General features: G+C 34.6%; 1 protein-coding gene across 1 annotated transcript in view; it reads right to left on the minus strand.

The window, feature by feature from the left end:
* The window catches only part of Jhbp1 (Juvenile hormone binding protein 1), a 33,674-nt gene extending 17,618 nt beyond the window's left edge, over nucleotides 1–16,056 (minus strand). Inside the window, exons 1-2 of the mRNA XM_073988436.1 lie at nucleotides 15,759–16,056; nucleotides 2,831–2,940 (exon numbers count right to left, since the gene is read on the minus strand). Coding sequence (XP_073844537.1) covers nucleotides 2,831–2,940; nucleotides 15,759–15,825 — 177 coding nt within the window. The 5' untranslated portion in view covers nucleotides 15,826–16,056. The remainder of the gene's footprint in view (nucleotides 1–2,830; nucleotides 2,941–15,758) is intronic.
* Nucleotides 16,057–17,368: the final 1,312 nt, after the last annotated feature.

Raw genomic sequence — 17,368 nt, forward strand, 5'->3', positions numbered from 1 at the left:
GAAGGTCACCAACCAAAGCTGTGATATTCGTCATTATTATTAAAATCGCAAAAATGAAAAGTTGGGTTCTATTAGCGGCTATTGCGATATCTTCCTTGGTTTTTGACAATCTACGACAACCTACGTTGCATGCCATCGTTGCAAAGGTGACATTTTCTACTTTCATGAGCAGGTTTTGCTTTTGATATACCCCATATAAAAGCGGAGATATTTGCTTTGAAATAAAATGTTGACTTTTTCCCCAAATAAGTTTATTGCCCATTCCGATCCCTGGACCTTCATCAACACCCAAAATTTGGTGACGATCGGATTAAAATTGCGACCTGTAGCGCGATTACAAGGTTTAGATGGACAGACGGACGGACGGACACACATAGGCAGATCGACTCAGCTCAGGTCAGACATTCATTTTGGTATATATATGTATGGGTCTACGACCATTATTTCGATGCGTTACGAACTTTTTGGCCAAAACCAACTTATAATACCCTTCCCACAGAGTGGTGTAGGGTATAAAATATGTGTGGGTTAGGCCAACAAAGCACGTTACGTTTAAATCAAGAGTATATTTGAAAAATAAATCAAGATAACAATGGGTGTTTAAATTTAATTTTCCTGAAGCGAAAAGTTGGGCCAGCTAAAACTGGGATGCAATTGGACTTAACAAGGAAGAACATGCAGTTATAGCATTAGATTTTATAAAATCTCTGTCGACACCAGTCAAGCTACAAAAGACAGCAATGGACCTATTGTCTTAGTACTCATGACCTTATCACTAACAAGCAAGGAACGTAAACAAACAAAACGTACCAATCACACAAAGCCACAAACTTTTCAGCTTCTCTGAATCGTTTCATTCTCACAACCAAAACAAAACCACAAACTTTTCAATGTAAAAAGATGACAACCGTACGATTGCTCAAATGCACTTCGGCTATGCTTTGCCGAGTTGTTTCATTCACCACCGGAACAAAAAGAATTTTTGGCAAACGTTTGCCGTGCGTTATGGTCAATAACACACTCAGGCACACACACACATGTGATTGCTTAACAACCCTATAAACTAACATCAACATACCACAGTGAATATTTTATCAACCACCAAACGTTTTTGATTTATTCACATGTGTTTAGTACTATTTAGTTTTCTATCTGCTCTTGTGGAGTTGAGTACTTTTCGCTTATCGTTTTGTTCGCACTCACGAATGTAAACAAAACGAAACTAAACAGCGAACTCCACCAGCTTGGGTTATGTTTCGTTTTGTATTGTTCCTATGGAAAATACGAAACGATTGGAAATGTTAATTAAAGTATTTTTACGTTACGCTGCTAACAAGTCATTCATGTATACCTAGAATGAGGGAAAAGCTTCACGTGACGCACAGGAAATATGGTCAAGTATTCATAATGCATCACGTGAAATCCAATGTCACATACACAGTCAATAATCCGCCCTTCCCAGTGGAACGGATAGGCAAAAAATGTTTGCTATCTGCACTGGAATTCTCTAACAGACTCACTACCTCCAATGTCTATACTGACTCACAACCTCCAATGTCAACACATGGTCCCTCAGCAATTACTGACTTACTACTAACATACTATAGGAAATTACATAAGTTGTCTACAGTTTGTCAGTAGTACTGTTGACAATGTCAGTAGTAAGTTAGTATAGATTCACTATTGACATTTCCTACAGGGTATGTAACATGCATAAAGAAACGAGACAGACCCATAGTTCATTTTAGGATGTACTCGTATGCACATAGAATCACTTTCTAAGTCGATTTATGCATGTCCTTCCGTCCGTCAATCTATGTATTTTTGTTCGCTACGTATACGATTCGGCTAAAAATTGAAGATAATTTTTTAGCCATAGGAAGAACGCTATAGCTTTGGTTCAGATTTGGATATAGCTCTCATATATATTTTCAGCCGATTTCATGTATTTGATGCACCAAAAACACTATATATGTCCGATTTCAATGATATTTGGAATGTGTGACAGAATTTGGTCCAGAAATAATGTGTCAAATTATATAAAAATCGCTTCAGATTTAGATATAATAATAGCTTTCATATATATTTTCGGCCGATTTAGGTGGTTGCCAAGAGAAGACGCCGTTCTAAAAGATAATATATGTAAGTATACATATGTAAGTATAGATAAATCGAGGGCAGATTTCTATTTTTTTTTTTTGTTTTTCAATCCAAAGCAAAATTCTGATTCAATTTTAGATTTTTCAACCCAAAAAGTTTGAGAAAATATATTTGTCCAAGTAATGATTTCAAACAAAAAACGAAGTATTTCAAAAATTCTTCAAAATATTTGAGGTTCTGGGCCTGGATTCTTGTTCTATGAAAATTTGAAATAAAAAATATTTCCTTTATAATTTTTTTCGTTTGACAGTTTTTCCTTTATAAAAGTTTTCATTTAACATTTTCATAGAAACAGAATTGAGCCCCTGCTGAGGAAGTTTGGAAGGATTATTACGGTATGTAGAAAATCTAGTATGTCCTTTAAGACAGACATTTTTGTTGGTGGTCGTAATTTTGTAGACCTTTCCTATGAAAAAAATATATCATTGCAAACATGATCTCGAGCACAACCCCATATGCAATGCAAAATGTAACTCATTGTTTTTGATTCCGACAGGTACTTATCCGAAATTAAATCAATGTTAACTGCACCCAATTAAAAAGCTTTGTTGTTGTTTTTTTAAAATTTAAAAACAACAAAATTGAGATTAAGCTGCATTATTTTAGAATAATAAAGTAATACACATCTCCACAAAACTGTCAAAGTGAATCTAAAATATTTTCAACATACCTCAATTTCTGGTATACCCTTTGCCAGATAAGGTTTTAAATGTTCCAAAGAATTCATAAAACATTTCAGTAATTCCGGATCATCTCGTCTGCATGGTTTGATGTATTCAGCTGAAAATATAAGAAGAGACAAAAATAAATGAAATGTTCCATAGAAAAAGAAAAGAGATACTCAAACGGCTGGATCTATCATGTGATTATACCCTCAGCATTTATGCTAACGAGGAGTGTATATACCATACGGGCAAAATGTGTCCGTACATTACCCTTAACAGGTTGCAGTTAATTCAAAATCGCAACCAAGGAGGAACATTTCATGTAATGGTATCAGAAACGAAATTTATGAATTCAAGGATCTACTCAAGAATAATTCTATGTCAATTGGATCGGTAAATTCGGTTAAATACGTAAAAATGTATAAAAGAAACAAATGTTATATCACCATATCGTATTATAACATTATGTTAAATTCAAAGTTATATAAAGTTATCTTTTGAAAAAACCACATAAGAAAAACTCCATGTAGGGCATCAAAATCTATAAAATATAGAAAATTTTACATAATTGCTGAAATTCTGGTCAGTATCGGCGAAATTATTGGGAGTTGAACCAAGTAACCCTTTGCAAAAATCTTCCAAATAAAGTTCTCAACAATTCTTTAGAACATTCTGAAACTCTAAAATGCTTACTTCATGTTGTTTCAGCGGTATTTTGCATCATAACTTTTACAACACGGATTTCAAACACAGTTCACACCAACAGTTTATTATCGCATTTCGGATTTCACTACTTTATTGACATTTTTATTAAATCGTCGTTGAAAAATGTACTGAAAACAACGAGATAGAGGCATTTTACAACAATGACATGTTCTGAAGAGTTGTGTATTACACTCCAGGGAATATTTTTCCAAAAAAAAAAAAAATATTCAGAAAAAATTAACGGTTTTGGAGATACGGTTCGAAATATATAAAAATTGTTTCATTTTTGCACATATTTTGAAATTTTAGGCAATAAATGTAGTTTTTCGAGTTCATTATTTCTCTAAATATTTTATTCTTGTCCTTATCTACAAATTTGCTGCAGAGGTTAGAAGAAGATTAGCATTGGTTTCAGAGATATGGCCCCGAGTTGCTTCAGAGGTTAGAAGAAGATTAGCATTGGTTTCAGAGATATAGACCCGAATTTCTTCAAAAAGTCAATATTTAACCATGTTTATATGGGGCTATAAAATCCAAGCTGGATCCGACACAACAAAACCCAACTAGGGTTTCTTGTCGTTTGGGTCTGTACTTTCAAAAAATCCTCAGTTCGAATTGTTTGCACAAGATCACCAAAATGTTGCACAGTGTAATTAAAGAAACACATTTTAGCCAAAAAACAAAAGCGATTTACATTGCTGTTATCTATTCCAGTAAATTGTTTAGCCGTCTATAAGCAAAATTTCACACTATTATTTTATGTTTTTGGAAAATGCATTTGTGAGACATAAAAACGTACATCTATAACATAGATGAAAACGATGAGCACTCGCTTTTACGTTTTCGTACGATTCACTACACAAATGCTCTCTTCGTGTTCATCATTGATCTATAACGACAATTCTTTGTCGAAATGTCGGTGAGATGATGAGGGTAAAACCTTCAAAAAACGGGAAATCTAGAAGTACCGCTTTATGGGGGCTATATCAAAACGCGGTTTATACCAATAATTCTCTGCAGAAATGTTTTAAGCCTCCAACACAGACTAAAAACGAAATTATAGTCATTTAAATAATCCCAAAATCGGGATTTACGTTTCTATGGGGCTACATCAAAATGGCGACTGATATAACCCATTTTCAGTTTCAAACATCCTAGGAGTAATAGAAACATCTCAGCGTATTAAAATAGCGGTGGTTTTCATATCAAATTACCTTTCTCTATATGCATATTTCCAAACCTTTAAACGGCAGACTTGCTCGCAAATTTTGACGGTTTTCATAGTTTTTTTTAATTTTCCATTTTATCGGCATCCGTTGAGGTTGTCTGTGTCATATTTTATCTTATTGTAAAGAAATATGACATAACTGCGCGACTACTACTGATATTCTGAGATGTTTCAGTTATCTATCAATTTAAGCCCTCGGTGCCCGCGAAAATATTTGGAGGTTTTCTTTGGTGGAAATTATTAAAAAACCTTCCTTGATCGACTGAAAGAAAATCGGCTTTAATATCTTCAACAATTTGCGAAAATCAAATTTCTGTTCTATCTTGATGACCCAAAATAAAAGCCTATTTTTCATAGTACTATCGGAAAAAGGATCAGAAAATCATTTCGCAAAAAGCTAGAAAAATATTTTTTGTGTGCTTTAAGTCTGGAGTATTTTTTTGTGTTTAAAACGGAACATCATAGACTTTAAATAGACATCCTAGCTGCATATGATTTCAGCAGCACTGTATGTAAATAATGATTAATTTCACTTTCAATCAACCTCGATTAGCACTTTTAACAGCAGAAACATTACACTAAACCTCAAACACCAAATATATAGAAAGTCAGAAGTGTTGAAGTAAACAATTTCGTAAATATTTAGTTAATAATAGTGGAAATCCCAACAAGATTATCTGTTAATTTTCTTAATAAATTGTAATAATAAAAAACTTAAATAAATAAATTCCCGTAAGGTTAGGTTAAATAATGGAATCAGTTGTTCGGCCAAGATTTAAATGTTGACATAAATGTATCATCAGCATTCAATCAAGTCATTAGTTCAGATGTGTTTGTTTCATTTTAGGCTGTTTTAACGTAAAATAACAACACTGTTAATGAGCGAAGGTTAAAAACAACACTTTATAAAGATATTGCCTTGGACAAATTAGCAAAATTTTGAAGAATGCTAAATTTCGAACACAATTTATGACATAAAACGTAATTTACGAAATTTTTAAATGTTTTATTGATATCGTTAACTTTTACAATGAAGAGTACAGATAATTTGTTCAATGGACCAATAGTACGAATTATAAGGTGTCTATAGACACCTCTAATTAACACTGGCACCTAAATGTATGACAGTTATAGGTATTGTATATAATAAATCACGAATAGAGCTTACAAGGAGTAGACCGGGTTTCTTCTACATGATAATTATTAATGTTTGTAGGTTACTAAAAGCATAGATGTGCAAAATGACGAAAAAAAGTACATTAGCGTGTTTCAATGTTTCACATTAGTTATTTGAAGTCAGCAAAAAAATATGTATTGTTTTTACTTTGTTTTCTTTAAATAACCCTGTGACACAAAATGGAGGTGAAAATCTGGGACAGAGATAATTTCTCTTGGGGATGAAAGCCCTTGGTGAGTATATTAAGAATCCCGAAGGACAGATCCGACGTGAGTCGAACTTCTGAGTTATGGCGTTATGAAGTTTCTGTTGAAGACTCTGTAAGGCATCTGAAATTAAATTGTAAAAATAAAAAAGACTTTGAATTAAGCGAGATAGAACATCGAAATGCTCTAGATTCCTGGCAGGGTCTTCAGCAGAAATTTCATCACGCCATAACTTGGAAGTTCTACTCACGGCGGATCTGTCCCTCGGGATTCTTAATACACTCACCAAGCGCTTTCATTCCCAAAAGGAATTATCTCTGACCCAAATTTTCGGTTCACAGTGTAATAATATCAAAATACATTAATGTATGAAAAACATAAAAAACAAGTAAAAAAGTATCAGCCAGCTGTGCTGACGGAGATCCAAACCAAGCACAATAATTATGCCGTACATAAAATATATTTAATTTGTATCCCGAGTTTGCTTTAAAATATGTATGTACCGTAATGTGGGGCTATAACAAATCATTGACATATACCAAACATTTTTAGTAACCAAACTTCTTCATAAAGGACTCGAAACATAAAATTACGTTATTTTGCACAATAGCCATTTTTGTATATGCCGGTAGGGTTTTGGAGCTTTTGGGTCATTATCTCAGGACGTATTAACTTACTCTGGAAAAAATTGTACCGTTGTAAATGCGGCCGCTAGAACAACCAACTGAAAAATAATTGTAACGATGCGGGAGGAGCTCTTAAACTTCACTTTATCCGAATTTTGTGTGGGAGGTACCCGAAGGAGTGGACCGAAATAGTCCATATTCGAACACGATGTATATACATATGGAAGGAATAATACGATGTGCAAAATTTGCACCAATCCGTAACTCAACCAGATATAGGACAGTGTTGGTGCCGCTCGACTTATAAAAAGCTTTTGATACTATCAAGCACTCCACGCTGTTTGAGGACATCGAACAGACAACCCTCCTGCTAAGTTTGAAACGTTGGATAATCAATTATATGTGTGGACGTCAGTCGTACGTTTAATTCAGGAACAAGAATTCCAAGTCCGTAGAGTGAACTAGGGTGTTCCCTAAGGTGGGATGAAATCTCCGCAACTGTTTAAGCTCTTCCTGTATTCCGCCCACTCCAGACGGCATTGATATCGCAAAATTCCCTGATGTCATTTGTGAAAGGCTAAATTTCTATTTGACTGATATCACCACCATTTTCCTTGAGAGGAATATGCAAATATACGCTACTAAATCGACGGCCACTCTGTTCACCACAGGGACGCAGAGATGAGAATATTGAATGTCATGGTCGATGGTAGCAGAATTCCGGCCACAAACGACCCCAAAACTCTAAAAGTAACATTCGACAGCATGTTGATGTTGTCCGCGCATGCCACAGCTATCTACGACAAGCTGAGATGTAGGAACAAGGTCCTCAAGTCCCTAGCTGACAGCACTTGGGGTACAGATAAAGAAACCTTGTCGATGGCCGTGGCGCCGTGAGAACTGCCTCCTCATGTCTTCAGTAGAGTTGTGTCGTTCATGAACGAACCGGCTCAAAGGAACGATTCCGTGAAAAGAACGAACGGATTTGTATCCAGCTCATTCTTTTATATCGTTCATTAGATCCCCGATGGACGAGTCAATGCTGCTTACAAAATTAACAGCATTGGTTTTGCAGTCAAACTCAAAACAAACGCTGCGTTAGCGCAATCAGCATAAATTTCCACACAAAACAAACAATGATTCAGAGAGCTACTCTCGCTCAGTAACTCACCTCATTCAGTAGCACATATCGACAGGGATGCCAGATAAGTTTGGTCGAAAATCGGCACTTTTCGGGTGCCAAAATCGGCAAAATCGGCAAAAAAATTTTCAAAATGGGCAAAAAATCGGCAAATTAAAAAACATTTATTTCAGTTCAAATTATCGCTTTATTTAATAAGTATAAGTTAAAAACATAACATTTTAAGTACAATAAACAATTAAAAAATCATAAAACAAGGCAACAATTCAAAATATGCATGAATATACATAAATGGTTTTACCAAATACATATGTAGTATATATTTATAAGTACGCGAGATCAATATATATTCAATTCAGTCAAGCTAAACAAAACTTATACAAAAATTGTCTTAAGAGGTTAATTAATAAGGTGATTGTTTCTGTATTGGAATTTTGAAATGTTGCTTTACAAATAAATTCAATTCCGTTAATAAATATTTCTATATTCTTTCCATCGAGTCCCTAAGTAATCGATTACGACATTTGTTTTTATTTAAATTCACTTGGCTAAAAACTCTTTCCACATTTTCTGAAGAATGTGGCAAGACTAAAATATGTTTAATAAATTTGGACAAAATAGGAAAAAATGGTTCAGAATTGTCACATAATGTTTTCCAAAACTCTAGCAACTCTAATTTTTTATCTTTAAACAAATTTTGGAAAATCAAGAGTTGAAAGTTCGTGTAATTCTGAGTCCAAGTCTTGGTTTTCTTTATGTTTATAAAGCTTTCGTCCTTTATAATGTCGAAATGAATCATCTGTGCCATTTATTATAAAACTTGGATTTGTGGGAGCTAGGCGCATAAATTTGTTTTCAAAATCAAAGGGCTTCAAAATCTGACCACAAAGTTCAATGTAAAAGTTTGTGCAGTTTTTAATTATTTCTACTAACTCACTTTTCGACAATTTCGTTTTTTGAACAATTTCCCTGACGTATATACCCAAGTACACGTTTGGGCAATCAAGGAAATTCAAACTGTTTTTATAATCTGTTAAAAAATGTTATCATTATTAATCAAACTACTCTTGACAAAATTACTCATAATCAGTTTAAGTAATCTTTCCATTTCCATGTACAGAATATCTAGTTCAGTAGATTCACTTTGAAACATTTTATCTATATCTATGTATCTATCTCTCTTACTCATTAAGACAATATAGATTTATGTATAGTTGTCTTTGTTATTGTACCAAATCACAATTTTCATAAAAAACGCAAATTTTATGTGCCTTAAGTAAAAATCGGCATTTTAGGGGTAAAAATCGGCAAATCGGCATTTCTATTTTTTTGGACTAAAAATCGGCAAAATGCCGATAAATCGGCAAATCTGGCATCCCTGCATATCGATCATATCTTTCTTTTGCATCATTCGTTCATCTGGTTCTTTCATATCAAAACCACCACCACTACGTTCAGAAACAAAACCACCCCCATTAGCACACAAACAAGCAAGTAACACAACAGTTGTGTCATTCGTGAACGAACATTTTCAAAAGAACGATTCGGTAAAAAGAACGACGGAGTCATATGCAACAGAGAACGAACGACTTCAAAAGAAAATAATACAGTCAAATGTATTGTTGAACGAAAAAGAGAGCCAACGAACGAAGTTAACGACCCGGATCTTTTTGGTGAACGGAATGAAAAAGATCGATCCGCTCAATGAACGAGATTGCCCAACACTAGTCTTCAGTGGACCATCTACATAAGGAGACAAAGATTCTTCCAGTACAGCAACACAATGACATGCTTTCGTTGCAGTACTTGCTCCGGTGTTACGGTGAGAGCCATACTAATCACCATATAGTGGATAGAACCCCCTATCCAGGCATATCAGATGGGATCTTCATGATCTAGAAAGAAAGGTTAAACGTTTCAAGAGAGAACCCCTACAACAACAAGCCGATCAAGAACAACAAGCCGACCGTAAACAACTATCGTGTGAATGCGGTCCTCGGAGAACATACACTATCTATCGCAGCTGAGGAGCGTCAGCTACCACGACAAACCAGAGTAGATTGGCTCAAGTATGCTTGGGATTGTGCCGCCGTCTGAATTCCTACAGGCAATGATCGATGACACCGTGTAAAACATCTGCCCAGCATGCGGCACAGCTCAGCCACACACGACACACTGCATACAAACATATCAAATAGTACCCAGCAAAAAGTTTGCATCCGCGGATGCAGTTAAATCACTAGAACAATTGCCCCTGGAGTACATCTTTTCCTATGAATTTTACAAGAGAGCGCGCAGCTAGGATGCACTCCATTTTGCTTCCACGGCACACAGCTAGGATGCACTCCATTTTCGATCCAAATCACAGCCTTTGATGTAGTGTTTTGGATTGAATTTAAATGTAGTCTAAAGATGCTATAAAATGCAAGCCATTGCAAATATCCCGAAATAAATAAAATACATTGCTTATTCGTGTAAACAAGAATATTAACTTTATTACTCTAATACAAATTATAAAAACTCTCCATTAAATTTGATCATAACTGAGTTTACTTCCTCTGACACCGCAACTGATATTGCTTCATGATCCAAATGGTTTTTCATTTTTCCTCCGACTCCAGTTCAGATTTCCACAAAGACTAACTGCACTTCAAAAATAATTTGTGTCTCGTGAATTACAGCAATGTTCGTATCTTTAGTTTGTATTTAATTTTTTTTAAACAAATTCTTATAATTTTAGACACTCTCTGTTGTGTTCAGAAAAAAAGACTGCGACTGTAGGGATCAAAAACTTGGCTTGCTCGGCTAGGGATCTATAAGCGAGTGCTTCTAAAATGTATCGAGTGCATTTTTCAAAACTCCGTGTGGACTGCATCGAAGAATGTATTGAAATCATAATTCTGCACTGCACTACTTCCAAACTTTTTTGCTGGGTAGCTTCGTTCCAGAACTAAAAAGTTTTTACGATTTTTAGCACTTTTACACATTTTACCCGAAAAAACCGATCTCGTACACAAAAAAGTTTTAAAACGTTCACTTCTCTTTAAACAACAAGCAAGAACGGCGTTAAGTTCGACCGGGCCGAACTTTTTATATCCTCCCCCACGAGTTATATTGAAGTAAAATTAACCTTTTGTTTATGATAATTCGGTCAAACAATGGGACTAACCTTCAAAATACCAAAAATCAAGCAGTACGCGGATGTAGGGAGACGTATACCTATACTGATAATTCATTTCTGGAATACTTTATAACCCCATGGAAGACTAAATAACAAATTTCAGTCATTTCGGTGGGATATGGACGTCACAACCTTCAGAATTACGAAAATCGTGAGGTACCGTTCTATGGGGGCTATGTGAAGCCGTGGACCTTTACCTACAAAATTAGGGGGGAAATTTGAATACCCCCAACAAAGACGAAATACCAAATTTAAGCCATTTCGGTGGTTTATTGTGGCCACAACCCTCAAAATACCGAAAATCGGGAGGGACCGTTCTATGGGGGCTATATGAAGACGTAGGCCTATACCGACAAATTTAGAGGGGAGAGTTGAATACCCACAACGAAGACGAAATACCGAATTTCTGCCATTTCGGAGAAAAATTGGCACTACCTTCAAAATACTGAAATTCGGAAGATAACGTTCTATGGGGGCTATATGAAGGCGTGGACCCATACCGACATACGTAAAATTTTATACCCCAAATGAAGACTAAATACCAAATTTGACCCATTTCGGAGGAATATTGAGAGCACAAATTTCAAAATACTGAAAATCTGGAGATATCGTCCTATGGGGGCTGTATTAAGACGTGGACCTCTACCGACAAATTTCATGTGTAAAGTTTTATACTCCAAATGAAGTTTAAATACCAAATTTCAGCTATTTTGGTGGATTATAGTGGCCACAACCATAAAAATACCGAAAATCGGGAGGCACCGTTCTATAGTGGCTGTGTTAAGGCTTGGACCTGTACCGACAAATATCTGGGGGGAGGTTTTATACCCCCAACGAAGACTAAATATCAGTTTTCAGACATTTCGGAGGAATATTGGAGCCACAATTATCAAAATACCGTTCTATACGCCCAACGAAGACTAACTACCAAATTCTAGCTGTTTCGATATGGTAATGAGGCTAAAACCCTCAAAAAACCGAAAATCTGGCGGTACCGTTATATGGGGACTATAACAAAACGATATAGCCCATTTGCATTACTAAACATAATAGGAGTAATAGAAACTTCGATACCAAATTACAAAGCTCTATCTTCAAAAATGCGAGCTGTATCTTGATTTCAACAGACGGACGGACGGACAGACGGACATGGTTATATCAACTATATTTCGAATTGTTACAAACGGAATGACAAATTTAATTATACATTTGTTCCAGTTTTCTTTACGATTTGTCCATTTTTCCGTTTCCGTACCATTAAAAAAGTGCGAAACACACATAATTGGTCTGTTCCTTTACTTTTAAGAATGTTAACAATGGCAAAAAGTGGTAAAAGTGGTGAACTGCTCTCATATAAATTGTATGCTTTTTAAAGTAAAGGAACGCTTTACAGGTTAAACATGGTAAGAAATGGTAACCTCAGGTACGTAAAGGAACAGAGCAAATGTTGCAACAACAAAAACTTATAACTTGTGCGATAGATTCCAAACAAAAGAAAGCCGTTTACTAATTGGTGGACACGATAACTCTCGAAGGATTAATTTCATTTTTGATCATTGTGCAAGATGTTGCTCAATTTCTCAATTTATTTTCAAAAATAATGTATTATTTTTTATTCACATTTATGCATTCTACCCTAATGTATTCAATTGAACATTTGAAATTGTAAATCACTACCATGCGGAAGTTGTTTCTTCGTCACACATTTGGTCCAAAATAAATAAACTTCGGCTAATTAATTAGCAGTAGCAAACAGATCGATTCGTACTTTGAGACATTGGCTAGACTACACCAGTTAAGCAAATATGTATCTACATACATATCACTCATTCACATCATAGTGCATACAAACGAAACGTTTTTCATTATTTGTTTTGATTTTGATTTGTGTTTCGTGGCTTCTTCTCACTTTTGTTTTCTTTTTACTTCATACCCCTTTATTTTGTTAACATTTGGTATAACACAAACAGCCAAAGGCATTAGAAAGACACAGCGAGTAAATATACAGTTCAAAGTCGCTTTTAGCCAAAGACAAAGTCAAGGTCAAGTTCATCAAAGATGCGGACTTAAACAGAAGCGAACGAAAGAAAAAAGTAAAGCAAAATGTGTAGTAGCAGCATACGCTGTTGGTATTGTAGGTGGCCGGTCCTGCTGCATGTGTAGTGTCATTATGAATGGAATGTTTTTGTCTAAAAACCGGTAGGTCAGCCGTGGGTAAATCAAAAAAATACCGTAATATTGCAAATTAGTTTTGTTATGCGTTTTCGTACTTCTTCTCAAAATATGCGGAAATGAAATGTTTTTTTTTTTTTTTTTAATTAAAGCTAATTATTTTGGTCCATGACAATGTACCGAGAGACCTAGACCAACAATTTGTATTAATTATTTCATTAAATCGTGTTAGGTATTGATTAAGAATATGATTTATGATTGATAATTTGTAAATCTTTTACTGATGGCGCCGATGGATTCATTGACTAAAAGGTGCTTCCGCTCAAATATATACATATACAAATTATGTTACATTTACACCAGCGTTTTTACATAATGATAGCTTATAAGTTTATGAATGATCAGGAAGCTGCATGGAAGCAGTGGGTAATAAAAAGACACAGTTTGTAATGACAAATCGTCGAACTTATCGACCGACTGAACTACGTCAACATCTAAATTAACGCACAACAAGAAAAATAAAGTGTACAATATGGTTATGAAGTCAATTGATGGAAGAAACGCTGACATGCATTTCTTGACAATTATACCACGATACGAAGCTATCGATGAGATCAATGCATGCCTGAAATTACCCTGTAGGAAGCATGGGATCATGTGTCGACATGTCAACATTTTGTCTACTATTATGGTGACAAAGTCAACACTTTGTCAACAACTGATACTTTTACCTTAATAAGAAGAAGCATTGTTTATAATAACAGCTGATAGTCCAACTAATGGGTACTTTACACGGTATGTTTTTTACATATGAGTTGTCACTTCTCCCATACATAATGTATATGCAAACTGACAACTCATATGAAAAAAACATATCGTGTAAAGTACGCATAAGCATCTATCTCATTTTCTTATTTGTTTGATGTAAACAAATTATGACGGTTCATGAAAAAGTGTTTTTGTTATGAATTCATAAAATGTCGTGAATTTAACGAGTGATTAAACTTATAGGGTATATAATTTTAACAACAACAAGTATGAGCAAAAGGGATTATAAAAGACACGTGAAAAATAGACAATTCTATATCAAAATACAATTTCTGAGGCGGCTGACATTTGTTAAACTTCGACAATTAGACATTTTGTGGAACCTTTGGTGTCGGCTTGTTAGAAGTTTTGAGCGACTATCTCAGGAAACATGAACTTGCCAACGAAAAACATAATATCCCTGTCAACCGGACCACAAGGTAGAAATTTCCAAAAGATCTGTGTGCAGACCCTAAACTGCACCTAAACAAATATTTTGAACTTCGATGGGGGAGGTAACCTAAGGAGAAGACCGACATTTGGATAAAATATTAGGAGATACAAAGTTTGGAAAAAATCTGTTGCTCCGTTCAACAGATATAGGGGAGATACCCTCCAACATAAAATATTCTGAACTAAAATGTAATAATTATTTTCTATCATGTCCACAATCTTAGGAGGTACCGTTATATAGAGGCTATACCAAAACATGTCGACAGTTTTCGGTGGAGATGTCTTGTTATCACTTGGAACCACTATTGTCAAATTACAGGTAGTTCGGTAACAAAATGCAGCTAAAATCCTCAAAATACCGATAATCAGGAGATACCGTTATATGGGGGCTATAGTAAAACATTGGCCTATGTTGACAGTTTTTGGCGGAGATGTTTTATAACCACTGGGAACGAATTACAAATAGTTCGGTTGAAATTATTACTAAAATCCTCAAAATACCGAAAATCAAGAGGTACTATTATATGGGTGCTATACCAAAAGATGGACATATGTTGACAGTTTTTGGTGGAGTTGTTTTGTTATCACTAGGAACCTCGACTATCAAATTACAGGTAGTTCGGTCACAAAATGTAGCAGCAATCCTCAAAATGGCGGAAATCGGAAGGGACCGTTATATGGAGGCGGTACCAAAACGTGGACCTATGTTGACGGTTTTTGGTGCAGATGTATTGTAACCACTGGGAACCCCAAACGTGAAAATAAAAGTAGTTTGGTCAACAAACATAGCTAAAATCCAATCAATTTCCACCGTTTTCACGTTTTTTATTGTTCTTAATCATTTTTATTAGAAACATTTTGTCCCTGCAGAACTATTTCAGGACATTGTAGACATGCTATTTTTTTAGTTTAAACAAACAGGATGATGACAGCGTAATATACGCTATTTTCATAGGTAATTCGAAAACTTTCAGTTTTTCACTTAACATTAGAGAATCTCCTTTTTAATGCAAAGTTTTTCAATAATAATCTGAAATACGCTACAACCATATATTATTAACTGAAAATATTATGCAGTCACCATATACAGTAAATTTTTCTGTAAAACAACAATTTTCACTTTGAGTTTAGCGTTACCATGTTTTAGACACTTTTTTGTTTTTATAGTGCCAGGCTAGTCATCTATTTTTTTTAATACACTTCCTTCTCTTATCACATTTATAACAACAACACTTACGAATTTCTCCAGCTTCTTGGGCCAAGATCACTTGAAAAGCAACTAAACACAATGCAATTTTCCACATTTTGCTGTTGATTTTATTTATTTTCAATATTTTTAATTCGAAAAATATTTTTAATATCGCAAATATCACAGTTTTTTTATCCTTTTTATTATTTTAAATTATTTGATTTTTTTGTATTTATTTATTTGATAATTTTTGTGCGTTAATTTTCACAACCGTTCGCATTGAGCCGAGATTGATATCTGTCTTAAACGTTCAACATTGCCTAATATTTAAAACCTATGAAAGTATTAGCCACAAAATCCAGCAACAGCGATCGATTATGGTTAACAAAAAGCTTATTTACTTATTGTTGGGGCAACAACAAAGCCATCATTCAGCAACACAAAGCTAAGCAACAAGCTTTTTATTGGTCCAATAACAAAGGTAAATCTCCAGGTTTGCGAATATTTGTGTAGAAAAGGCTGAAAACTGTTAAACGTTTCTCATTTGCGTTATGTTTATTCAGCAAACGTAGTTTGTATTATACTCGTAAATATAAGAGAGATTTAAGCGGGATAGTAAATAAATAAAAAAAATGTAAATAAATAAAAAAATAAATAAATAATAACCCGAAGATGCTGCTCCAACAAAAATGGAAGAAATGATTCGATGTTACTATGTGGCATCGAAGTAATGATTTTAGATTCCAAGATCCCGTCTGTCTGGCTGGCGCGCATTATATATTCGGACAATAACTAAGATAGAGACACAACCACCGTTGCTTCGCAAATTCAATTGCAAACCGATGCGTTCATGAGCATACACGGATTTTAAAACAATAGAGCCCTCCGAAATTCAACAACAAAGATAGAGAGCGTTTTCACTATAGAACATTCCTGGACATTTTCTGAAAATTTCATGAAATTAAGTTCAGTAGTGTTGAAAGTATAATGTATTGAAAAGAGTGGGCGTGATCATCAGTTTGCAGGATATATCATATTTAAAAAAGTGGTTGGGTATTTTAGCTTAAAATAAATATGTATATAGGGTCGGAACACAACCCCATTGTTTCCCAAAATTAATGCTCAAACCGATATGATTTTATTTGCTCTGTTCCAAAACCTGCAAGAAGCTACTATTTTTTACTACGATAACATTATTTTCTTTATGTTATCGGAAAAAATAGTAAAAATTAGTAGATTCTTGCAGTTCTGGAACAGACCAATTGTTTTTATTTTCAATCAAACAAACATTTCCTGCAACAACAGGAGTTGGGTAGTAATTCGAACGAATTTGAATTCGAATCGTCTTAGAGAAATAGGCCATGAATTTAAGAATTTCAATAAATTAAAAAAAAAAATCATATGACCCCTTTTATTTTCTTTATTTGGCATTAAAAATCACCAATAACTAAGTATTGCTATATTGCATTCTCGTAATCATGCAACCAATATATTTAAATTTTATTATTACAAATGGCTAAAGATTCACCATAATGAGATGAGTGCAATTGAATTCTGAAGTTCTATCGCAAGTCATAAGAGGCTACGTTGTTTATGTCATTAAAAAAACTATGAATAAACATACACTAGTTGTAGAGAAGTTTTAGATGACAAAAATA

This window comes from Musca autumnalis, unplaced genomic scaffold (genome assembly GCF_047663935.1).
Source record: "Musca autumnalis isolate F117 unplaced genomic scaffold, ASM4766393v1 scaffold_1, whole genome shotgun sequence".
NCBI lineage: Eukaryota > Metazoa > Arthropoda > Insecta > Diptera > Muscidae > Musca > Musca autumnalis.